Source organism: Dendroctonus ponderosae, unplaced genomic scaffold (genome assembly GCF_020466585.1).
Source record: "Dendroctonus ponderosae isolate FM_Combo_2020 unplaced genomic scaffold, Dpon_F_20191213v2 Dpon_F_20191213_265, whole genome shotgun sequence".
Taxonomy (NCBI): domain Eukaryota; kingdom Metazoa; phylum Arthropoda; class Insecta; order Coleoptera; family Curculionidae; genus Dendroctonus; species Dendroctonus ponderosae.
The window spans coordinates 1-26,718 of NW_026018473.1; the positions used below are offsets into that span (position 1 = coordinate 1).

The 26,718-nt window shown below is 33.5% G+C and overlaps 3 protein-coding genes across 3 annotated transcripts; 1 reads left to right on the plus strand and 2 right to left on the minus strand.

Annotated features, from left to right (window-relative positions):
• Nucleotides 1–3,363: 3,363 nt before the first annotated feature.
• Nucleotides 3,364–4,636, minus strand: LOC109543148 (ubiquitin-like protein 5). Its single transcript, XM_019912706.2, has 2 exons — nucleotides 4,156–4,636; nucleotides 3,364–3,758 (listed from the first exon to the last, which is right to left on the minus strand). Exons 1-2 carry the CDS (start codon nucleotides 4,331–4,333, stop codon nucleotides 3,715–3,717), a joined length of 222 nt encoding a protein of 73 aa, XP_019768265.1. The 5' UTR covers nucleotides 4,334–4,636; the 3' UTR covers nucleotides 3,364–3,714.
• LOC125503715 (U6 snRNA-associated Sm-like protein LSm1) lies at nucleotides 4,627–6,364 on the plus strand. Its single transcript, XM_048664452.1, has 4 exons — nucleotides 4,627–4,846; nucleotides 5,506–5,746; nucleotides 5,808–5,992; nucleotides 6,084–6,364. Exons 2-4 carry the CDS (start codon nucleotides 5,695–5,697, stop codon nucleotides 6,255–6,257), a joined length of 411 nt encoding a protein of 136 aa, XP_048520409.1. The 5' UTR covers nucleotides 4,627–4,846; nucleotides 5,506–5,694; the 3' UTR covers nucleotides 6,258–6,364.
• A 632-nt stretch (nucleotides 6,365–6,996) lies between these two features.
• Nucleotides 6,997–25,558, minus strand: LOC125503714 (tolloid-like protein 2; the record flags this gene model as incomplete). The annotated part of the gene is given in 11 exon segments (XM_048664451.1): nucleotides 6,997–12,802; nucleotides 12,861–13,021; nucleotides 16,499–16,680; nucleotides 17,290–17,419; nucleotides 19,663–19,836; nucleotides 19,899–20,128; nucleotides 20,188–20,416; nucleotides 22,922–23,118; nucleotides 23,183–23,411; nucleotides 25,088–25,296; nucleotides 25,351–25,558. Coding segments are annotated over 11 exon segments (2,036 nt in total), but the record flags the coding sequence as incomplete, so codon positions are not given.
• Nucleotides 25,559–26,718: the final 1,160 nt, after the last annotated feature.

Sequence of the window (26,718 nt, forward strand, 5' to 3'; positions counted from 1 at the left end):
CTCCAAGATCTAAAGCCAATCCAAGGAATTTTTCCTTTAAATTGATATTAAAAAATGTTTCTTAATGGCTAGAACTTAAGTAGACGACACTGTATGTAAATTTTGTACACGAACTACATTTTGTTACAGGAAGAAAAATGAACTACTAACAATTTATCAAATTTTAACATTAACAAATAACAGAAAATAATATTTATAATATGATTGCCCATTTTAATACTCGATGATTCAATTTTATTGATAATTTCTAAACACATTGCTTATGTAGAGCTTCATACATTTTTACCAGATGAAACACCTAGTGATAGACGTTTATGCAGGGTTATCCACTAATATTATTTTCTAAGCCAGGGCTGTCCAACTGCAAAAGCCTCAAATACCGCTTTATAGAAAATCGCAGTTCGGAGGGCCGCATTATAAAATACTTCGAATGAAACTTTATCAGTGAGTTTTAATGGTATGGTATACTCGTACAAAAAAAAATTGGTTCTAAGCGAGAAATTAATACTAGTTTGAACTACTACCGCTTTTTAAAGATCTTTTGGGCACGATTAAAGCACCATCATTCAGGAAAAACAGTGCGTTTTTTGCTTCGTCGTGATGTTTTATTATTCCAAAAGAAAGAAAATCTTCTTTTGCATTTTACCAAAAACTCTTTGTTTCATCAACGACGAACTGTTTTCGAATTAACTAACATTTTCCAGTGAAAATGCGCTGCTACGGTAGGTGAGTCACCCTGTGAAATATTGCGCAAGTGTCCATTTGCAATGGACAATGATCTTATACGAAATATTCTGCTAATTACATCTCATTGGTAAGAAATCCCCATTTGCGATGCGACATATTATTTGATCTGACCTACGCATTAAAATGCACAATTTATGCATACACATATTTTGTAATACTTTTTATACTTTATCGATTTTTACCTTCCGGTTGCTCCAGAGTGAAAGGCCTTTGAGAGTCGGCGACTACACAATATATTTACTTTCTAAGCTCAGGATGTCAATATTTTCGTAAAAGTAAGGGCTTATAGATGTATATATTAAGGCAAATATACTATTTGTTAAGGTCTGTGATATAGGATTTTTATTTAAATCGGAAACTCTTAGACTCGATATGATATAACGTTGATATCTTTTGAAATTTCAGTTGCGATTGATCTGATAGTTCAACATATCAGAGAAATTCTGTCCAACAACCCTCGAATTTCGGAAGAGAGAATTTTGCCTAATACGCAGCTCCACTCACCAGCCAATCACTCCCTTTCCAACAAAATAGCACTTAATGGAGAGGCCGTTTTCAAGAGACCACATTAAGGATGATTGTTTTTTTGCATTTCTTATTAGCTCGCTTTATTTATTTTAATGTTTATATCACAGAAAATGGTAAGTTTGTTAATTAGTTTATAGTTTTTACTTACCTTTACGCCGATATCACGTTTCGAAGCCAAATTTTTACATTTATTTAAACGCATCTAATTTTTTATGTTACTTTATATACAAACACATATTTTATCAAGATTCAAACATTCGACTTTGACACATATCTGTGCGTTTATATTATACTTGTAGAAAATAAAATAGATCTAATCTCTTCAGCACACTGCTAAGTTTACAAAGTTACAAATAGAGTTAAATAATATTCAATTTAATGTCTATAGCGGTTAAGTAAATAACATTAGAATTATGCATTACTGTAACCAATAACGCCATAATTAGAGGCACATAAACTGTAAATAGTAAAACCTTTTATGCATAGAAAATAGAAACAACATTCTGTGATAGACGGTAACATGTAGACACCAGCCATAAGTACTTAAAAAATCAAAAATAACTTTGTTACTATCGTTGGATTCATTTTAAAAATGTGTGGACATTATTTAAGAAATAACCAATATGTATAAGCACTAATATAAAGTTTTGTGTCATATTTTAAGTTTGTTTTGTGATATTATTGCCAAAAAGAAGCACTAATTTTTAACTTGTTGGTGCTATTAGAGTAACTTTATCCTCGTTTTATTTCTGTGGATCTTGCTGTTGAATAAATTGTATTATCTTACAGTAAAGTTATTTTTCAACTTAAAACATAATTTTTCCATAAATATGTGGTGTTTTGTGCCCGTTTTCTCAGTGAACTATAACAAAATATGGTCTTCATTTTTTAACGAAAACATCTGTTTGAAGGCCAAATTAAGAGCAAGAATTTTCTACTAATGAATTGCAGAAATGTGTTTTTCACGCAATAGTTCCATTGCATACGGTTCAAGAATTGAAAAAAACTTGCGGATACTAGGAAAATATTCACTTCTTTGCAAATCACAGCCGACTTTTAGATCACTTTCGGAGGTTGTGATTAACCCAAAGGTGGGAAGGTAAATATAAGTTTCGCACAAAAGATTCTTTCGCTTCTTGAAGTAAAAAAAATATATTTGTCTGATTCGAAATGCGTCTCCAGTTCAGTACAATAAAGTGGTAAAAACATTAAATATAATCAGTAAGACCCCTATTTAGCTCTGTGGGTTTTCCGCTCAATGGTGTAATGTATGGTAGTAAAAATAAAACACTATTTTTTTCATGAGCCGACGTTTCGATTATATTTAAGTCATCGTCGGGGCTCTATGAACTTAGTGCCATATTTACTCCAAATGCACAGAAAGGGCAACATACCGTTCGAGTTTGGCGTATTTTAAGACTGACTGGATTTTAAGACACAACATCATTTCAACATTTTATGGGATTAAATATAATATACGCAATATGTTGTTTTGTAATTGCTTGAATTGGAAGTTCGTTTCCTGAGTAAATTGTAGAGAATCGAAGTTCTAATTGCGTATAAAGGAATTAAGTCTGAGGTAAAATAAAGACAAAATATTTCCTCATTACCGCTTGTAATAATACACATAATGCGGGTTTCTTCGTTACTTGTTGCAAACATCTTAGCTTTAACATGGATACTGTTAACTTTCTTTAAAAAGAAAAATAAAATCTGGAAAATAAAGTACTTTAGCTTTTGCAAATAAAATTATTTTGATACCGAAATACTTTCATATTAAGGTATAATAAGTATAAGGTGTATTTTTCAAAGAACTTTAATTGTTTTTCAAAGTATTTTCAACATTTGTATAATACGGAATGCTCTTTGTCTGACGATAATAAAATATGTTTAAAATTAAGTAACACTAAAAAAGTAGATCCATATCTATTACTTGTAAAATGTTTTCTTGAACATTTATTTGGATGTCGTTTGGTCAATATCAGGACTTTTACCTATTTTTCTGATTACAAGTGCTTGTCTTTGGTGGCAACTTGGGTTGAAGGGTTAAAGTTTCCATTACCTTTATTATTAAAATAATGGAACGACTTAATAGCAACACATTTCATATTTGTTCAATTCAATTCGCATCAATTATATATTAGTAAATATTGAAGCAAACATTCTTTGGAAAGTAAGAAATTTATATTGTTTAATGTATTAACATTATCCTATAGTTAACTTATTTATATGATTATTATACACCCAATACATTATATTCGTCCCAGAAAGTTAATTTCTAAAATTTAATATCCATGTCTTGTAACATTTTGTGAAGGTAAAATGTGCGATTGAAACATGTGGCTACGACAAATGGTACTTAAATTGAAAAGAAAAATTACTATATGTGTAACTGAACTTACAGCTAACTTATATCAGAAATTGATTATAATCGTTAAATTATTGATAGTAGAGCTCAATATTCATTCCGTCGTGGATTTCATCTGTGCATTACTGTTAAGGAAATAAACATGGTCTAGTTCAAAAATTTGCCAAATATAGATTATATACGGGACATAAGTACCGTAAGACGATTCTAAACTATTGTAGTTGTTTTGTTGATTGAAAATAAATCTTATCTACTTTTGCGGTTAGAAGAATATTGGAAGAAACATTCCTTAAATCTTTCGCAAGCAACTCGATGCCAACTTGGCCTCAAAGGGATTCAGAGGGTCATGACTCCCCGTGACTGGGGGCTAGGTTCATTTTGTCAGCTTGTTTAGAGTAAGCGGAAGATTGTCGTCAAAACACTCAACTCAATATACTCTATGTTGTATGGATAGAGCATTATAAATTATTTCTCAGATATTTACTTGAAAGTGAAATATTGAAAAAGGATACAGTCCTGAAGTTGAATGTGGTCTTTAAAGGTGGTATACCACTTTTTCAAAACAATCTTCTCCCATTTGGTACCAGTTTGAGCAGCAATCAGTTTTTTCAGGTCTCCTACTGTGTCCTCGGGATTGCATTTCACTCTAACTTTCTTGCCCAGCCTGTCGTTGCAAGTGATTTCAATCATCTTTAGATTTTTCGGCTTTTAAGACTAATATTTTATTGTAAATTACTATCTGTACACTTAATATTTACGAGCAGTTTTTACGAAATGTGTGGTTAGAGCGAATGTCTGCTTCACAATTTCACAGTTCACAGAGTCTAGATTGAAAATTTGAATTTTCCGTCGAAACTATTCTTGTTAAAGCATAATCAACTGGATTTGTTCCATACGTTTCTTTCTAATAGTTATTATAAATAAAATAACTTAATAGAACTGAAATCCTGAATAAATTACATATCACAGAGTACAGAGGTTATACCGTAATTTGTGATCGTAGATGAAGACAAGTTGTGACAAAGCTGTTTGTGATCTGTGAGTGTCATAACCACAGATCATAACCTTTCTTTATTCATGTCAAAACAAATAACAGTTTTGTGAATTGTTAGATTTTATTTTCTTGGTGGTTGGAGTAGTATTGCGATAATAACGTTTGTGAATATACCTTGTCGATGTTCGAAGAAAGGAGGCCAGTACTGGGTAAGTCGATTGACATAAAACCCTTGTTTATCTAATTTTGCTTTCCTAACCTCACTGGTTTGCATGATCTTCATCAGTTGAACTATTATAAAACAATCTGCAAGGGATGAAAGTTCTGGCGGCCTAGAAAGCCCCCATGGCAACTTAGCAAACCTCCCTGCTTGCTCAATCAGCGAATTATTGAGTAGAATAGAACATTCACTCATACATGCATAAACTCTATGTTGTATTTGTATTTAGTATTAGAAGGGCTGCTTGCTTTAGAGTATTCAGGGTAATTTTGGTTTAGGAGTTAATGAAAAGATCAACCACAAAAGGGCTGTGACGCTGACATGTTTGCGAATAAGTATCGACCTGGTGGCTATTGCCTTTTTCATAAAAAAAAACATTTTTTATAGAAAATTTAGTCCGCATATTTAGCTATACGAATGGTTTGCCAAATTACCTTTAAGCAAAAAAAATCCAAACATTTTTTAAAAGATGTATACGTAAAATTGTTTGCTTGCTTAATAAAAATAGTGAGGACGAGCTGATTGATGTACATTGCATGATCCTTGGCTTTGAATCGGCCAGTCTTTTACCTAATTCCTGCTAACGCTTTCGCTTTGTCTAGTCCTCTGATATTCGGTGTAAGGAACGTTTAATTGTGTTTTTCTTAGAATTACCAATCTGCTTTTAAATCGGGCTTGAGTGTGGAAACAACGACACCCATCTTCGACTGTATCCAGAAGTAGCTGGACGCATGAAAGCAGGCCGCAATTGAAACTAGCGAACAGTTTGCAGTGAAAATCCAATTTAATAGTATTGATTTTATATTTACGGATAGCGATAAATTGTGAGTCAAAAGCATGAACAAGATAGAATTAGAAGGAACAGCCCATTTGCTTGATGAGCTTGACAGTAAGTTTAATGATCTCTGCAGTCTCTTGGTCAACTGAATTAATCACTTCTCCTTCTGTAGAAAAACTTATGGTTTTACTGCGCGATGGTAGGACCTTAATAGGCTACTTGAGAAGTGTAGATCAGTTTGCGAATTTAGTTCTACATAAAACTATAGAAAGGATTCATGTTGGCAAGGAATACGGTGACATACCCCGGGGAATTTTTATTGTACGAGGAGAAAATGTTGTGCTTCTAGGCGAAATTGTAAGTATGTGCAGATACTACCGGAGCTGGACCATACTGGCATTGATCAAGAAGTAAATGTTTACTAGACAAAATCGGGGCCTTGTTTTAGGATATAGACAGAGAGGATAAATTACCGCTAACAGAGATCTCGGTGGATGATGTTTTAGATGCACAAAGAAAAGAACAAGAGTTACATATCGAAAAACAGCGGCTTATTTCAAAAGCTCTAAAGGAAAGGGGTCTGCAAATGAATGCGGATTTAGTTCAAGATGATTTATATTAAAATTGGAACTGACGAGCACACTATTTTATTTTCTTTTTATAACTAGGCCCCATTAAATACTGGTATAAATCGCCGTTCTGTTGAATAACATGCTATTTATTTCAAAATAGTGGTTTTATTTGTGTTTGTGTGTAGCATTACTTCCACGTTCCAGTACCTTCCTTTTCCAGGGTTACTTTTCTACTTTAACGGGTGGTTAATCATAAGAAAATAATATATAAAATAATAATTGGCAATTAATCTAAAGATGCGACCTCTAATCTCGGTTGTAGTCCAATCCCGTATTTTCGATTTATTCTTGAAATTAAACATCATGATATTGTGTAATTACATTTTTATTATTCGTCTAGTCGCTGTGAGCAGTTTGATATAGTATGTTACAGATCGCGACCAATTATATTAACTCTTAACAGTACTTAACAGCATTAAATTTAACAAATAACATATGGAGATGAGGATTATTTTTTTCGAAATTCAATAATACAATATTATTTGCGTTAAAACTTTTTTTGAGGAAAGGGACACAGACAATACATAATTTAATTTCAAAAATCTATAACAATAAACAGTTTTAGCATTAAAATATGGGAACTTTCCTCAGAAAAAATTATCGGCAGCTACGTCTACATTAAGAGATCAGTAGTATGCTTTTAATGTAGTCATACCTGGAAAATGCTACACCAGTAGAAACGTGCTTCGTCGGCATATTTGGAAGGAAAAAATGTGAAAGCACTTTTCCGGTGCTTAATTGTTTGGAAGACTATTGAAGAGTGCGGCTCTAGTTCAATTTCATCTTCATTTGTATTATTTATTTGTTTTGAAATTGTTTATTTTAACGAAATTGAGACGGCAAATCCAAATATGCAAACAAAACTGAATACGAGTAAGGACATTCTAGTGGTTTAGCAGTTTATGTTCGCCCAAAAAAGGGCTACTACGTTATTTCGACATTTCTTAACAATTATGAGTTAAAAAAATCGCGATTGTACAGGGTGTTCTGAAAGCCGGTCTGTCGTGCTAAGGAATAAATTAGTTGTTCTGCTGTCAATTATCAAATTATTCACTGTTTATGGAGTCCCACTGTTTGGGATGATTAACAAATTTTCCTATGTTTGTATCATTTTGGGGGCTGAGTTAACGACAACAATTTGATTTCTATTACAAATATTTTAGGTCAAAGCCCCTGCTAGGTAAATGTTAGGAAATCCGTTTAAATGCGTATCTACAAAATAATGATTCAGCAAACATATAAATAAAATAGACAATAATTTGATAATTGACTATGGGCGGGAGAAATGACCACAATCATACAATTATTTCTCACATAATGGCAATACTTACAAATACACTTTATAAATTTAATACCTAAATCACCATAACGTTGGAATAATAGGTTCTTAAAAACAATTCTATAAATGTTAATCTAAATAACAATGTGGGGCGTTAGCCATTAATTTATAGGGTGCAATTTCGCTACGATTTAATGGAATTATTATTATTGCCGGTGGTAAGTCCGAAAAATTATTTATTTACCTGAATACTTTGTGATCTAGTAAGTAGTTCTATCAAGCAGGTTACAAAGACTCAATGTATATTTGTGCATAACTGTCGCTAAAGGAAGACACGCTTTGATGTTGGAAGACTCATCTCTTGATATATGTTTGAATTACATTTCTCTTATCGGTTTTACATCAATCGAATACGATCAAACCGACAAGATTAACGCAACAAACTTTTCCCTTAACATTTAATTGAATCAAACTGTCGTACGTGTGAGTTGAAGTACGCGGATATTTTTTCAGACTTACCCGTTTACAGAATACATAAAATATTAGGTCCAAAATGAAACAAAGCGCATCTAAACTCAAATATCAAATACAGCATAGAGTATATTCAAACCATTGCTAGTTTTAGCCGTTAATCATCTTTTGAATTTGGGAAACTTTGGGAACATTTGACACACTGATTACTGTATATGATTATTCATTTGTTTTTTTCTTTTATATAAGTACCCTGTTTTATTTAGTGTTATTGAAAAGTTTAACTAAAATCATGGCACAGTGTTCAAAATAGTTCAATTGAATTGGCAAGAACTTTCCAACATCAATTTTAATTGCCAGCGACACAATCAGTTAATAAAATTAGTTAAATCCAAAAGCGAATTAATCAAACACGGCGATATTGAAGTTTCTCGCCAACTCAGGTCAGGACTAGAAGTTCTTTTCACAAATTTAACAAAACCACGATTAGTTACATATTATGCTACGTTAACTAAAATGTTAGTACCTAAAGAATAAACACAACAATCGTCGGGAAGACTTACATTTTTCATATTGTAAATTTTTTAAAATATTAAATCTATTTACTTGGTGTTTTGTCTTTGCAAACTATAATTCGTAGGCATAGTCCCTTTTATACTAAATTAAAGTGTGGACTTTTAATAAAGGCCATATTTAATGAAATAATTGAACGGTGAACATTTAAAATGCAAGTCACAGAAAATGAGATAAAGATTTGCGTTATTTCATTTCGAATAAGAAAAAGGTGTCGGTTAGATGGTTATTACCCAGGTTGAGTTGTAAAATATAATTAATTAATAATAGTGCATCGTACTAAAAAAATAATAAGAAACGTTATATGCAAATTGTATAAAAAAATTATATAAGTTCAGAAACGTATATTTTCCGTTTTCACCCCTTATTGAATTTTGGATTAGTTGGTAAATATTTATTAGCTTTTTAATGAAACGGTTTCATTCCGTTCACTTCTTTCCGATTGATTTTTTACGTTACAGCGTTAATTCTGTATACATATTTTCAACCTAAAAATGTCTATTTAATATACTTTTGCTATCATCTTTTTAACATGCTTGTACCAGTATTTCTTTCATTTGCTTGAAATTATTGCAGTTAGTAACACAAAATCACCATGTGTTTTAACACGATTTATACATTTTTAAATCAAATAATGGATTAAATAATACTTTCTTACTAAATATCAAGGAAAATTGAATGATAATGATTGAACATTGTAAAAATTATATTTGAAGTCAACAAAATTGGTGTTTTTGAGGTAGTGTTTTGCTTTATCATAATAAAACGCTCTTAATAAAATATCACTCTTACTAAGACCATTATCGAGATATTAGTACTCAACATACGAAGGTAATAGGGGAGAATATGAAGATGAAAGTACTGAGGAAAATAATGTCCCATGGTAAGAAACAAATATGCAAAATTATCAACAACAAGACTGGATAAGCCACGACCAATAGTCAGAAATATTGCAAAATTGCAAAAACATTTTATGTATTAATACCAAAATATTTATGTAAAGGGTTTTAGAATATAAAGAAAACTAAATGTCTGTATTCTCCGAGTGAAGAGAAGGGCAGAAAGTCTGCAAAGACACAAGTTTATATGAATGTTCCTTATTATTTTATCGAGTACAATGCACTGTTTAATTTTTACCATTAAAAATTGTTCAATTTTTTCTGCAAAATGCATTTTTCAAATGTAATCGTTCTTGCGAAGTTTTAACGCAGGCAATAATAGAAAAACGCCACATCTTCACAGGCAATCAATAGCAAAACTGGAAAATGCCTTTTCCGACAGCTAAAGCAGTATTGTTCAAGCATGTAGATGTGAAGCTTTTTTTAATAGAGACAATTTTAAAAAACCAAATAACAAATTTTCAGTAATAACCACGCTGTATGCGACTAATTTCTGCATATCCGCTGTGTTTTTTCTACTGTTTTAGCACAGACACTGTTACATATAGATTTATTAATATATACTTATGTAACGCAATTGTCAATAGTTAGCCAGTATCAACAAATTAGGAGAACGGCATGAAGGTTTATATAGTCAAATAAATGTGTTGGGATCTTCCGGCGAAAAAACTTAACATTTGTTGCTTTCTCAGTTACTTTTTCACTGTTTTCATACAATAAAATTTAAAAGCTTTACGGACCAAGGTATACTATATGATAGTAAATAATGTACATGTTACAATGATGGTTATAACTAGAGTTATCAAATATATGTCACAGGGCTATAGTTATTTTTGGTGTTTGGCGCCTTGAGTTTGAAATACAAATCAACAAGTACAAACTGAACGGGATGAAAACACCTTCATGCTTTGTACATCACGAATATGTGAATAAATGATTATAATTTCACTACAGACAAAACACATAGCTAATAGTCCGAAGGACGAGATAACGATACCGATTTGACTAAATTTGGATTTTTCATAGAAGTATATTGTTGGGTTTCCATTAATATTCTTTCCATAAGTACTCCTTGGAGTATAACTTGGAAATAATGTAATTGTGCTAAATTCAGTTGTACCCCAATAATCAATCAAATTGATACCGTTTATGTAATATGTATAAAACAATAGTTACTCTAACAAAAAATATTTAGTTTCAGTCATTTTGTAATAATTTCATTAATATTAGTATAAATAACAACACATCGGAAAGAGTTCTCCGTTTTTTAGTACACGTTTCACTACGTTAAGCAAAGTTTTTCAACACGGCAGTAGAATTTGTTTCCGTATAATATTTTGAATGTCTTTTTTTAACTTACGCGCACTGAGGAAGATTTATCCATTCGTTGTCAAAATAAAATATTATATTATTAAGCACCCTTTATTTTACTTGGTCATATGGGTCATCATTGGATGGTCTTATTTTTATTTAACATGCCCAACAAAGATGTTTCTGATTTGCGGAAACACTTTATTTCAGTTATTTTAATTAAAGAAAGTTTTGGCAGTCATGATTTTAAAGGTGTTAAAGATGTTTTCAATCCTGTTCACATTTATATAAATTTGTTGTTATTTTGATTTCAAGGAACCTGAGAGCTTTTAATGAAATGTGGATTTTTCAGTTTTCAGCCGGAAAAATAATCTGAACCGTTCCCAGGCAGAAAAATCTAAACAAAAAACACACATTTAAATTAAGATAAAATGGGAGCAAATAAGGGAAGACAACCCGTATAAAAGTAGTAGTGCTGGATGAAATAAATTAAACAGGAATCATTGTCGATCGCTAAGGCACGAATGCTCTTTGTGCAAGTGTTGTAATATGCATTATTGCTTATTATTCAGTATAGATTTTGACAAATTATTTTATTTGAGAATCTACGATAAAAATACGAAATGAACTTAACTCAAACTAACACGCAGATCAAGACACCACATTGTAGTTACATTTAACAAACAAGCATTTGAAATCACGAAGTAAAATAATAAGCGCTTGAAAGTAAATGGATAATCGTTGCATGTGATTTTGTTTGATAAAATTCGAACAATTCTTAAAAGGAAAATGTTTTATATGTTCCTATTTCAAATTTAGTATTGATCAAATTTTTCTTCGTTATTGAAAGTGAACATTATTCCTCGTTTTTAATTCCTAAGCAGCACCCATTTCCTTGCTTCCTTTCCATCAGCCTCATTCTATGATCTTATGACATATTTTCAATAGTTTAAGTTATTTTAAGCGAGAGAAAATAAACACACTTCGGACGGTTGTATCCAAATGACCCATATGATACCAAATAACAACAATTATCGATATCGGGCTGTTATATTGTGCGAATAAGTGCAATTCTACCTATTTATTATTGCATATTTCGAGTGACTGAACGTAAAAAATTATATCTGTTATACTTCGATTTTTAAAAAACATTCGTAAAGTTAACATCACTGTTTGGCAAAACAGTCAATTTCGAGTCACTTGTGGATTATTTTCACTGTTCCAATATTCACCCACAATCACTAACATGTAGACGTAGCCTTAAGAGATACGGATTTCAAATCTATTATTAACTTACGGTTAGTGAATATAAAAGATTTTAAAATGGTGTCAGTATAAATCTTATGTTTAGGTTACGATTTGGTTTTACCTGATAACCGACAGACATGGCAGAGTGTTTTTGATTGTCCTACTATTAAATATCTACATATTTATTAGGTACTCTCGATTACTCAAAATGTGGCGTTGCGTTAACAGAAAAAACATTTTTTTATACGCTCGATCAGGAGATGTTATCGTTTGAAAAATGCAGGTAGTTTTTGTGAAAAATAAAGTCCTAAATTGTACCTCCTAGCCATTCTGTCGGTTTGATATTCCTGCGAAAGTAAGTAATCGCTTACTTTGCGTCCCTTCATGAGTTTCCTACTGATCCAACAATACATACTTCAAATGAATTTCTCCGGAAATATCCAAAATTTCCGTACAATAAATCGATAGAGGAGAAATATCCTCAAAATTATTTTCTCCCACCTACTCTCCAACCAAACTCATCGTATGACCTTACGTGATTCGGGTAATTCAATCATATTTGATCGACCAACAACTCGGCTGTGTTCTGTAAGTTGAAGTAAGGCCTAGCAGCCTCCAAAAGGCATTTGAAGAGCCAACGTTTCGCCGACAACGGCAAGAGCCGTCATCAGACACTGTCGACCGAGGCAAAACGTTCACCGAGTTCGTCGCAAAAGTGGGGCACCTGTTGTCTGGATGTTCCTGGAATGGCTATCTAGATACAGTTAATTTGTTTTTAATATTTAGTTTTGTACATGCGTTATCTATCTTACTGGTATGTGGATGCTGCGACGCATCGCTCTTTCTCTTTCCCTGCGTATTCTTCGCTTTTTTTGGTAGATAACACAGAGGCATATTAGAGCTAACAGAATGGCGCCCATAATAACCACCCAGGACATCCGAAAGGGAGTTTGGGGTTCTTCTACAGGATGGCCTGAAATGAACAATCAGTTTAAATGAAGCAAATCAAAGGAACGTTCTTATTAATCAGCAACTTTTTGTTGGATACTAAATTTGGGACTAGATGACTTTCGTGCAGGCGGCGATCCATATGATTATTCTAGTTTTGTCTTCACATGTTTCGGTTTTATATTATGACTTCTCTATAATATCTGAAGCTGCTCTATTGAATGATTGAATAAGCAAATGTTCTTCAGCCTTTTGTTCCTACCATGCTTAGATGGGTGATGGTTTGAAATCTTGAACCCAACCACCTTGAATTCAAGGTGCAATAAAATGTGCCCCTGTACTTATACTTACCAGATTATGATGTGAAAACTCTCGAATTAACTTTCAATGATTGTAATGTGCTTTTTGTGCCATGTAGAGACTTATGCCTAAGCTTCTAATATGAAATATGTGGTGGATGAGGGACGCAATAAATTTTCTATTTGGTTTCGTCCGATACGAACGTAGCATGTCGGTAAATATTTTAGTTTCATTTTTACCAGCAGATGATAATTATTTATAGTAAATGCATCTGAAGGAATTTGCGACATTTGTAGACCCGTTAAAAGTGTTAAGAAAACCAAACGCAGAGGCTCTTTAAATTTAAATTTAGATGCGGTTCCGAACCCAATTTTATTTGTTTCAAATATCTTCTGTATTTTATTGCGTTAAAATATCTATATTAGTCATTTTGGCTGAATTTTTAAATATTTACCAGAACTTGTTCATATTGCATATAAATCTTTACAAGTATGAAAACTAATTCTAGAAATTTTTCTCTATAAAAAGTATTTTTGGTAGTAAGTATTTTCATCAAATATTTGGTTTGATGATTGTCGATACTTAAAATTTTTTTTTTTCAAAGATCCAAATTAGAAAAACAAATTCCATTATTTAAAGAAATAACGGATATTATTAATGTTGAAGCAACAAATATTAGAGTTATCTTTAAATCACAAATTATAGTTATATGTAAACTAAATTTATGCAAAAAAGTGAATTTATTATTATTTTTGCAATTGTAATACATTTCTGGGGAAAACCTCACGGCCATCTGTTAAAATAAATTTATTATATGTCACAGAATTTAATTGAACAGTTTTAGCAGCAAATCCGTTAATAAAAAGTAATAAAAAACGCAAATTGTTTAAAGTAAAAATGATTCTTAGGATATGTCAACAGCATACCTCTAAATTAACGTAGGTATTTATCAATTTTATAATTTAGTTAACACCTTTATTTTTAAACAATTAATATGTGTGTTCGATAGTGGAAGTTAAAACATGTCGAAAATTTGAGAAAAAAATAAAAATTTAGTGCCACTTCTTAGAGATTTTTATTCGATAATTTATATTTATCTTTTATGTGATAATTTACTAATATAATATTTTCATTTGCTATTTCGGACTTTGTTTTATAACATCCTCAATAATTGATAAATTCGATATTATATTCGGATGACTGAAAAAATATAGAACTCTTTTGAAGTAAAAGCGCACTTGCTATAAGTTCTTAATAATGTAAGAATTCTATTTTCTGGTTGATTAAAGCGTATTAGGAGACACTCCACCTTTGATAGTCGTACTTATTTTACTTAAAATAAATGAATTAGCTTCAATTAGCGCAATTAATTAAGTTCGAGACTAAATTTATCATCGAAATTCTGGTAGATTTACGCGGAATTTTTGCTGAAAAAAACTTTAAAATTTTCGTTTTTAAATCGATAAAACAAAGTCAGCTAAATTTTCTTCAGTGAATTGAATTTTTGGTTTGAAACCGTTAGTCAAAAATTGCAGTTGAGCGTTCTTCTAAAAGCCTGTTTCTTGCTGAACACCCGGAATATCTGAGCGTATTTCTAATGCCAGATTTGGACAGCGCGGAAATAACAAACCGCATCAACAAAGTGAAGAGTTGGATTATGGTGGCTGCTAAAAAATTAGCATTGTTGTAGAATTTATCGTTAAAAAACAAAAAGGTTCATTTGCAAAACGCACATCCTAAAACCAGAGCTTCTTGTTTAGGTATCTAAATACTTGCACAATGGGCCAACGGTATTGGAAATCCTTAGCTAATTTTTCCTGAACAGAAAGTTATGAAAATTGAAACAAATTTTTTGCAGCGAGCCCCGCTTCTGGAACGTTCTGCCGCTTAATCAACTTGCTTATATTACCGGGCATTTACTCTAGTTAATGCACTAGTTTCTAACAAAAAAAAAAACATGCGTTTACTGAAAGCTTTTTCTGTAGCAATTAGGATTCTATGGAAGTAATTGTAGCAGTTTGCGCTTTGCTACATGGACTGCAACGGTACACTGGGTGTAAAAAAATGCATGAGAAGAAGAGATAGAGTGACTCACGTCAAGAGCAGCGGAATGAGCGAGGAGCGAGGGCGAGAGGGCGGCTACGGGAGTAGCAGGAGCGGCAAAAGAGCGACCAGTGGGGCGACGCCCGGCCAGGTGGGGCGCCGCCCTTGGGACGCCGCCGCCCCGTCGACCTGAGACGCCGCTCCACCTGCACATACACACACTTGGAATGCGAGATTTATGTCAAAAGTTTTATTTGTTGTTTGCCAAGCATTCTTGAAACGATTTCAAGTGCGTTCTCTTTCCAAACATGCAGCGTTTTCGGTTTGTCTACTGTAAACTTTCTTTACTTTTGACATAAACAATCCCAGTGAAGTTGAGCCGGACTACAAGAATAGTAGTTTTGCTTACAATAAGCATTAAAAAGTAGGTAGTTTAAGAAATGTTACTTTATTTACTATCGCAACACCCACTGGAGTGTTTTGTGTCTTCTCACATAAGACACTTTCATTGACTGTTTTTGACAAAGCTAATGTAGAAAGCGAAAAGCTTGTTTGCATGCAGTTACCAACCACCTGGTGTGAGAAGACCCACGAAACCTCGGTTGTTTTTTTTTGTTAAAAATGCACAAGAATCAAATAGTAAATAAAGCCATTTTAACTATTAAAAAAGTGTGGAATATTAAAAATGATGCCACTGGTACAGCTTTGCCGGGAGAGATAAAACAGATATCACCCACATATTTTTCTATTAGTTGCTAATAGGAGTGTTCTGTTCTAGGTATCAAAAATTGAAAGTGCGTAGAATGCAACGAAAATTATATACATAATATACAGGATTTTTTCCATTTAGTGCATTTTTAAAACTTATTGCTAATGCTGTTGGTTTCGTTTATTTCTGACATCCTGTTTATTTGTATTTGTATGCGTTCACAATAGTTAACACGCAGAATATATAGAGTAATAAAAATTACTTTATACTCAGCAACATGATTTTTCTAAGCTGGCTAAGTATAGACATTTGCTTTGAAAAGTTGATTCCACCCAAAAATGTTACTTCTTATGGTGCTGATAATCACTTTTAGAATTTTAAATATCTTACGCGTTATTATTCCCGATTATCTATAATAAATGGACACTTGGCCCTACAAAATCTACTTACAGTTTTTTTCGTCTGAATCATCGTCTGTTCCACAGTTTGGAATGTTATTACACTTCAGATGGAAAGGTATGCAAAAAAGGGATAGTTCACATTGGAACTCGTCGCAAGATGGACCAGCTAAGACCTCTGTCCAGTAGGCTCTAAATCCAGCGTAGCCTACAGCTTTATCGGCCGTGATAAAGCTGGGTAAGTTAAAATTATGTTAAAATATTATATGTTAAAAATCTATAAATGATAGCTAGACGGCCCTTAACATTTTAAATGTTGAGTCACCTTGCAGGGAAGTAAAAAATTTGCTCTAAAATAAATTGCCACACTTATGGAGCAGAATAATTCAGCATTAGGTTGGTAAACGCTCGACTGATTTCAACTATTAAGAAAGATATAAATAATAACGACACCAATTTTTTAAAATGGTATGTGCATATTTAACAGGTTTAAATATTCGGTTGGATTATGGCATTTTTAATATGGAAATTTGCCTTAAAAGTGTCCTTTTTTTTCAAGTTTAAAACAATCTGGTACTCCGTTTTACGCATTTGACTAATTCGCTACATGCTGAAAGTGTAAGATGTTTTTTAAACCGATTGAACTTACAAAGTTCCGAAGTATCGACAGTAATTTTAAGTAATTCAAAATGACATCGAAGAAAACACATCGAACAAAAGTATGGTTTTCCAGCTGTAAAGCTAGTGCTTAGATTGCATATCACAGACAATATTGATATTGTATGTGCAAGCTTGTCATCTAGTTTTTCCTGAACCAATAGGTAATAAAACCGTGCTACTCACCTCAAACGCATTTGGTTTGTGGCAGAAATATATTCCCATTTGTCCGTTGTTGCCTTTTCTCCACAAAGCTCTTTGCCGGGAGCTGCAATGTCGGTCCATAATCTTAAAACTGCCGCTGGACATCCACGTCCTTAATAACAAAAGTAAATTATTAATACCTTCAAGGAAACGTCGATTTTGGTAACTGTTACATAAACATAAACATAAATGAGTTTCTGATTATAAATACATATCTGACTTGAACGTTTCACAAAATTGTGCGGGGTAAAAGAGGAAGTTCAAAATTACAGCGGAAATGATCTAAATTTGTTATTCTACAAAATTAAAAGTCTCAAAGTCTTCAGATTAAAACATCAATTGAAAAACTTCGAATAGTTTAGATTAACACCATATTTTGAGAAACGGAGGACTGCTAACAATAATAAAAAAAGTAGAATTACAAAAATCGTTGATTAGTGTAAACAGCAATGTTTAACTTTCTCTTGAAAGTGTGTAAAAAACGAGTCTTAATACTGAGCTCGATTTCTGATGAAGAAAGTTAGTAAACCCTTTGAGAACATTCAAATTATTGAAATTCAGCGATCGAGGATTCTGCGGTGAAAAAGTGGTCGAAGAAGCGTTGAATAATGTTATCTACTTATTCACGTAAAGTGCATATTACAAAAACAAGCTTGAACAAAGGAAAAACATAGTTTAAGCTATTTTTCCTAAAAAAAATATTTATATATGTTTTGTAACAAATAAGTAACAATAAATCGCCTCATACTAATAAAACTTTTACTTTTCTTTACTTTACTAGTAAATAAAGCTTTACTAATAAATATATCTTCCGTGCGGAAGAACATCATTGCATCTCAAGAACTTAATTAAACTTAACTAGATTTAACTTAATAAAACTAAAAAAATAAACTTAACTTAATTAAACAAAATTGAATTTGGACAATGTCACCTGCTTTCTTATCCAAAACATTATATGTACGTTTGCAATGCTCAAGCAGAAACAAAAAATGTAAATAAACAAGAATCAGCTTACACGTTTTTGTAAAAATCCAGCTAGTACACTATTTGCTTGATTAAATTTTTTTTAGCATTGGTGATTTGATGGTTGTTTTATAGCGGACGATTTTTCGAGATTTGTGTTACATTTTACCAATAAGGTGTTTCCGGAAATTTATGATTTGTGTCCCATTATATTCAAGTTGTTCAAATTAAGTTTTCTAATGCATATTGCCCGGGTAAATTTTGCTCAACTTGCGTATTTTCATCACCGAGCTTTACATTTCTAATATTGACGAACATGTTGGCTGCTAGACCGTTAAAACCAAGCATATCTGAATGGCATAAGTCTTCCTGCAATCTAGACCTAAAAGTTCAATCACTTTCCAGTAGATTTTCATGCATTATTGAAAACTACTGAAATGAAACTGAAAATTAAAATAATTTATTTCAAACCGAATCATTCATCCAAGAGATAATTAACTGCTTCAAATGAAGAGCTTCCGGAGAAAACATCAAGGAAAATCTGCTTGAAACTTTTAAATGGCTTTCACTACATCATGCATGTTGTGCATGCTTCCGTCAAATTCAACACAGTTTTATTCGTTGCTTATGAGTCTCTACTGCCTTCAGAATAACTTCAGCAATCAGCAGTTCGGTGGCAGACACTTTTACTTTCTTTGGCAAATTTTTCTACCTTAGAAGAATCAATTTGCTTGTGAAAGTAGCAAGCGGAGTAAAGTAGCTTTCGCGCGTCTGTGATTTCGAACATTTAACCGATTTAGAGTATCTGCAAATAGGGCAAACTTTATGCGCGCTAGACGTTGGTATATATTTTAAGGTTTGAAGAGTACACTTTAAAACAAACCACAAATATGCCGTAACGCTGAAATTTTTGGAGAAAATGCAGAAAATATCTGACTGCCGTTTTAATTTTTTATAAAACATTTATAGAATCATTCTTTTAACCAGAAATCTTCCCTAAGTTTAAGAAAACTTTTCAATGTTTAGGCTACACTAAAAGTTTGTCAAAAGACTATCAAATACTAAGCGGAAATATTGGTTAATTTCAAAGTTGGTACCTTTAAGAGCAAACATCTTCCAGAACTAAACTCAATTTGTAAAAACATTTTTCCGTACTTTGCAGGCAGTAGTTGCTTTTTAATATTTGCAAATAATGTTAACAGCAACACAAGAGCCATAGACTTGGGGTTTGAAAAAATAATTTGGCTTACCACAAAATGTCTACAGTTTTCACTTCAAATCATTAGTACGAAGCACTAATGAATCTAAACTTTTCAGCAGATACATGATGTAAAATATTGAACTGCGTTTTGAACAGCACACTTTTGGATCTATTTGCAAATCTGTACTTACCACTGGGTTCACCTTCAATGGCAAACTTGTCAAAAATGATCAAAACTCGATATTGAGGCCTAACAGTGATGTACCAGTTGCAGCTCTTCGAAGACTGAGTTAGTTTGGGCGCATCATAGTTTTTTGGAAAGTTCGGGCTCAATATTTGACCACTGTCGGAGCTGCTAACGTTAGCTGAAACAGTACCAAATTTCCATTGGATGCAATTCACCTTTTTCAGCTAGTTGAGTTCTGACCTCCGCAGTCTCCAAAAATTGATTTGGCTAGTTCAAAGCTGTATCTGGCCTTAAATCCGCTGGCCACTTGAGCATCGTCTGAATGTAGAATCGCTTTGAGGCCGATTGCCCCTCGATTGGACTCGATGGGTCCTGGCGCAGACATGTGGCAGTACCGTCCAATTATTATCTCACTGCCATCCCGATAAACGTTGTATATTTCTAGCCAGTCTTCTTGACATATTTCAGCTCTGAAACGGCATCATTTGCTTTCCAGAATGCTTCCGCATGAATTGTGACTGTATCTTACCCATAGGAGCCAACACTACTATTTATATTATCCGCTCTAATCTTAAAATTGTCAAAGACCAGGGTAACCTGCTCGTTATCCGTGGCCAGGAAGTGATACGTGCAGTTTGTCGAACTGGGATAGTTGGTTGGGTATCGTGGGGAGTTAAAGTCTCCTTTTTTCTTCGACGTACTACGGTATGTGAACGAACAGGTTCCATCGGGAGCTGCCGTACCTGGGATCCGATATTCTGCAAATTACAATTCTATGAATAACATTCACCGACATTTTCTTGGGACAATTACACGATGATAAACCTTATAAAACAGGACCGCGTCGATATCACTGAGGATAAAGAGTACCTCAATTTGCAGCTATATTTATCCGCATGTCTTATAATTGATTGGAGAGTAATGGAATTTTTGCAAACTAATTTCCATTGAAAACTGCCAAGTTGAAACCCTCCATCATGTAATTGCAACTTGCAACTTTGAAATAACGTCCAATTTGGCCGCATGAAATTTTGTGTAACTTCCTAATAATATTGCTCTCATATCGGGTGTGTTAATGAATATTCAGGCTTTGTTTAATCTTCATTTGGCTCCTCTCCGAAATGTCCAGTACCTTTCCAAAAGGAGTTTGCCAGAATTACACATTTCCACAGTTTGTACACACATGGAAGGGTTTCCCTTTTGTTAATTAAAACAAATCGTTCTAAAATACATGCCACAAACCGCCTCCGATCTTTGTCCATTTATTATGTAATTTACACACATCTTGTTATAAAACACACAAGTGATGGCGATGTTTCGTTCATTTGTAACTGTCGGAAGGAAAATGATGCATTTTTAATTGGATCAATAGAACATGGAACTCCCTAGTGTCTGGCACTAACCGTAATCGAGCAACTAAAATTTCACCTTTTCATACATTTAAAATTTCGTATTCAGTTTCAGGCCAAAATATACCAAGTTAATAAAATTGACTCCGCGGTAAATATGAGGTGGTTAAAATGTTAATCGCATTGTCAAATCAATTCATGAGTTAAGAATATGAATTTGGTTAAATATCTATAAATGTACAGAGTTGAAGATAATTCCCTGCAATTATTTAGATAAATTCTAAAGATTTAGTTAAATGTTTTTAAGAGCGTATGCAGAAAACTATAACGAGCGAACATTTTTTATGAAGTAGGGAGGGCAAAAATTGAGCCATAAGTTCATCAGCTTGACTGGTGTAGAAAAGAACTGTTTGTATTATATTAACGAATATCGAAAAGAAAAATAGAAAAAAGGGGACTTTGACTTCATCGTCATTAACTAAACAATAGAATGTTGTCGTGTTTAAAAAATTCGCATTTTGTGGTTTAAAAAGTTCTTGAATATTACGCTAACTGGGATAGTAAGGGCCGACAGGTAATAAATCGCAATATTCAGGTCGGTTATCTTGATTTGTGTTTACATTTTCGCAATTTTCAACTTTTTCTTGGATGAAATAGTTGTTGTTATTGCAAAATAATTTTCTAATTTCAAGTTTTAGCTTATTTTTCATGACAAATTTGTGGTAGGTTGGATGAAAGGAATTATTTCTTGTAGCGTTTGTACCAAGTCACCAAAATCGCTTGTAAGAGATAAAGAGCACATAAACTTAGATATTTTTGAAGTAAAACTGCATTTAATTCGATGTTAGGAAAATTACGCCGAATGCAAATGAACTTATTGTCAAATTTGCACTGCATAATGCATCATTTTTGCTCATTTACTCCAGCTAAAACATTTAAAAAAATTTCTCGTATATTTGTTTTTAAATAATATTCGATTTTTATTTTGAAGAATATTATATTGCTTTACTTAGTCGTAAATATACAAGATTGAATATGTATAGTATATTTTAGCCTAAGCTGTTTTTGTTGAAAAATATGTGTCCTTTTTGAAGCCGTACGTAAGTCTTGCTAAATTTCAGTTATGTTAAACACAAGTTTAACATAAAAATAGTTGACAGATAATTGAAAACATAAAAAATGCGGCAAAGCAGTGATATATTTATGCTATTCAACTAAAAATGGTTAAAACTTTTGAAATAAAAAAACAATTACATAGTAACACTTTAAATATAAATTTGTCTAATTGTTCTTTGGTAGCGCTTGCTGAATTTTTGGCAAATAGTGTCTTCGAGTGTCTTCTTCCTTCGAGCTGGAAGTTTTGCATCTACAAGCTCGCAATAATACTGCCTATTAATTGTACATCAAAAACATATTTTTTTCGACTTTACATCTCTTTCCACTCCATTTAGGGAGCAAGCCAATCTCATTTCTATTTGATATAATCTCTCTGATGGACAATCTTTATTTCTGCGAAAAAGACCATCTTTCTAATTCGCCTTGTGATTATTTTAGGATTTGTCGCCCACCACAAACACTGTCCATATTCACAATTTAGATGTTAGAGATTAGAAAAACTTCTCTAGTAGAAACATGAACCGAAAGACATAATTATATATTGGTTTCATTTATCGGAAGTTTTATCTTGTGAATGTTGCTAGTTTGGAACTTCGCAATTACTTTTGAAGCAAAAGTCGAATATTTGAGTATCGGCTGGGTATCTAGTTCGCCTCTAATTAAACCTTTATATCTTCAACACCTTATTTTTATTTAAAAGTGGCTTCATTTTTGTATTTGAATGGTCTGATCTGCTTTAATATATTTTCGACTGATTTGATTGTCGACTTTTAGATGGTCTATTGAGTGTTAACTTACCAGTTTCAAAGGTATAATTTGCTTTAAATCCTCGTCCCATTATTTCGCCTGAACTGAACACCATCAGCAATCGTGGCCCATCGGATACCATGATATTCGGATCAGCTTCATCACCGCAAAGTTCCTGGTCGAATTTATCGTAGGCATCCATCGTTTCTTGACCTTTCAGGTATATTTTCAGATAACCATCAGAACAACTAGAATTGACAAAATTATTGATAAACTAGCGTCTGAAATTGTTCTTTCAACAATTGCACTTACTCTCCTTTGCTGCCTTTCGGGATATCCAACATCGTAAAATTTAGTCGTACTCTTTCTAAATATTGAGCATTTTGCATTCCGTAGATAAAGTATCTACATACTAGCTTAGGCATATATGGAAACGGGTAGTTTGGACTATAAACGAAGCCGTCGGATTCCTTTTTGCTAAATATTCGCTGGTCGCATTCAGTTCCTCGAATGTGTTCACCGTCGTTCTTACTTATAAAATCTAAAAGAAAAAATCGAACACCACTAATTAATTAAAGCTGATTGACAAGAGCCCTCAAGTGTGAAACATTAACTTCAAATATAGACATTATTCGTATAAAGTTGGAAATAAAAGTGCCCACTATTTTAAGCAAAAATTAGTTTTAGCCTCAACATTATGAAATGCAAATGTGGTAAAGCATTTGCAATTCAATTGCCAACTTTCCTAAATGAGGTTAATTAACCTGCTCATTGATTGCCAGTATTTTCCAATAAAACTAGAAAATGTGGCCTAAAATAATTTAAACTAGAAGACCGCAAAGAGAGTTAAAACTTTTCAAAGAACCTCATACTCGAGAGTGAGTTCCAGAAGTAATATCTAAGTTTATTTCAAATTCGCCGAACTGTTTTTTTGGAAAAAACCTTGAAATTGTTATTTGTAAATGCGATTATTTTTGTACCAAATTTATTTATACCGGATGGTCCAAAAATAAGTTACGGTCATCCCCTTATTTTTTCAAATAGAGATATTTTTTATTTCAATTTTCAATTCTCCATTGAATTCTAGGTAAGACTCAGGTAACATGTGCTATACTTAAACTCAACAGTTACCCCGAAATTTACGATTAGGCACATTCATAATTTAAAGCGACAATTTCTTTCAAATTTCTGTAGTCCAGAAAAGGACCGATGCATTGCAACAAGCAGATCAGGAATCAAACTAAATGTTTGGAATGTGTGAGGTAACCCCACAAAAAGAAGTCTATCAGATGTAGGTCGGGCGATCTAGGGGGCCGTTCAATAGGTTCTCTGCTTCCTGTTCACTGAGTGGGAAAGGTTTCATAAAAAATGTACGCACAATGGCAGCATAATGCAGAAGAGCACTGTTTTGCTGAAAAATAAGTTCTTCGTCTAATGGATTTCGAAATAAAGACACCAATGGTAGAATTATTGCAACTTGGAGAATTTCTAGATATACTTGTCCAGTTAGAGCCTGTTCGAGGACAAATGGTTCATTTACTCTTCCACACCTCTATCATCCAATGCGGATGTTCTCTTACTCAATATGGACTATTTTGTCGGTTCTCATACCCATTTAAACTGAACTTCATCGGAAAAATAATGTTTTTTACTAAATTGTTATCCAAATTGCATATATTTTGTATGCTTTCGCAAAGCTCATTTCACCTATCTAAGTCATCTTTAAATAACTGTTGCACTCGAATAACTTTTTAGAGATGATATTTGTGCTTTCGAACAATTCAGTGAACAACAGATTTCCGCATGTGTAAGTAAATTGGCCCAATCTGCGAACGAGGAGTACGTGGATTTACTTCCAAATAAAGTAAAAGGTCAAATTTTATTCATCATTATTAGTCAGGTTCCTCTGTTCAACAAACCACCTTTAGTCATATGGAGGATGGACGTCCCGATGGATCACCAAACCTAACAATGCGGAAAACTTTACTTTATACAACAAAAGTAAAAATTTGATATGAATCTTTATATTTTTTCATATTTTTTACCTAGTAAATTCCTCAAGTCTTGTTGAGTTTGAGTATTGGACGTGGTACTTCAATCAATACTCTGAATTCAATGGAGATTGCAAAATTTAAATAGAAAATAGGCGCTTTCACATTAAAAAATGAAGTTGATGATTGTATGTTTCATTGTATCTAATTTTTRACATTAACTTACCTAATTTAGTAAACGAGTTAGAAAACTCAAATATCCCTCTAAACCCCCTATTTTGAGTATTGGCAGTGCGTCTTAAAGTGACAAAAGTGACATAAAGCGTCGACTCCGATGAATAGATGACCAAGTTGCGTTGCTGGCCGCAGTAAGTACCGATAATTGCTGAAGAATTATCAGGACCGTCGTAAATACGTACGAAGTCAAATGGACAGCTAAAAGTGCGTAGTTTAGACAGTTTTGTAATAAACCTTTTTTAAACCACCTACTGTTGGCCTCCGTAAAACAGATCAAAATCCCGAAACTCCAGCCTTATCCGCTCACCGGGAGCGCCTAGGAACTGATACGAACACGACAGGTTCTTCGGATAGGCTCCTGGGTACGTAGGAGACACTATGTTGCCAGTATGTTTAACGGCTCCTTTCACCAGAAAGTTACATGGTCCGACACCTGCTGGAGTCCCTACTTCATATTCGGCTGAAAATGTAAAGGTGGAATACATAGTAATTATTTGTTATTCGGAATTGATCTGTTTGCTTAGAAATAAGCACCAGATTATTCCAGGGTGACAATAAAAATGACCTCTAGCAAGAACTTCTCCAGGTTTGTGGCGTGTAGCACACGACCTGGTCTCCAAAATAGAGTACATACTGTAGTCCATCGGATTGAGATCTGGCGAGTAGAGCGGCCCTTACGCCGACGAGATCCGAAAAATGGGTCCGGCAGCAGCCCTGAGTGGCTTTCGCCTTGTGAGCCGACGCGGAGTCCTGTTGGAACGTCCAATCCGCATCGCCAAAGTGTTGCTGGGCCCGCGGAAGTACGACGACTTTGAGGATGCCACGGTGGTAGACGTCCATGTTGATTTTGATCCCTTGTTCCACGAAAACGAGGGACAAATTCTGATTATTCTGAGATGTTCGGCGATGGCTGATGTGCCAGGGTCCCCCGCGGACCAGCTCCTATCGGTCTGGTGATTATGGGCTTGTTCAACGGTGAACAGCTTAACTCGCTGGACACGTTCTCGGACGAGCTCCCGGTTCTAGACGGTTCTGACGGTGCGCTTTCTACACCTTCCTGGATGGCAAACAGTATGGCTGAGCTCTTCAAACCTCTTGATGGTTCTTCGGACGTTAGATTTGTCGATGTCGAGCGTTCGCGCAATATCTGTCGAAAGCTTTTTCAACTCATGTGACGCCAACATTGTTTCTCTTTGGTTTCACATCTTAATAAAGTGGCTTAAAAGTGTTGAATAAAATTGAAACAGAACTTGTATGTAGTAGTTTAACGGAGAATGAAATAAAAACAATTAAACTTTCATACTTAAGTATTCATGTCACATTTGTGGCAATTTGGTTGTCTTTGTTTTATCACAGTTCGTCAACAGCCTCATCATATCACACATTAAAAAACAGGTGATTAGTCAGGACAATCAAATTTGGGAAGAGACTAGAATTCTTTGTTCAGGTAGTTAAATATTTTTACTTACATGTGTAGCGTTGTTATACTGAGCTAAGATTGTCCTAAGATGTCTAAGATTGTGTGTGGTATCCGATCTGAAATTCATAGCATTGTTATGTTTTTTAATCTGTATCATTTCATGGACTCTTCTCTTATTATAATTACTCTCGTTAATCAGT

Coding starts and splice junctions, on each gene's coding strand:
- LOC109543148 (XM_019912706.2), bottom strand. CDS start 4,333: ATGATTGAAATCACTTGCAACGACAGGCTGGGCAAGAAAGTTAGAGTG. Junction 3,759..4,155: donor CCACATTCAACTTCAGGACT/GTATCCTTTTTC, acceptor AGTAATGCACAG/ATGAAATCCACGACGGAATG.
- LOC125503715 (XM_048664452.1), top strand. CDS start 5,695: ATGAACAAGATAGAATTAGAAGGAACAGCCCATTTGCTTGATGAGCTT. Junction 5,747..5,807: donor TTTGCTTGATGAGCTTGACA/GTAAGTTTAATG, acceptor CTCCTTCTGTAG/AAAAACTTATGGTTTTACTG. Junction 5,993..6,083: donor TTGTGCTTCTAGGCGAAATT/GTAAGTATGTGC, acceptor GCCTTGTTTTAG/GATATAGACAGAGAGGATAA.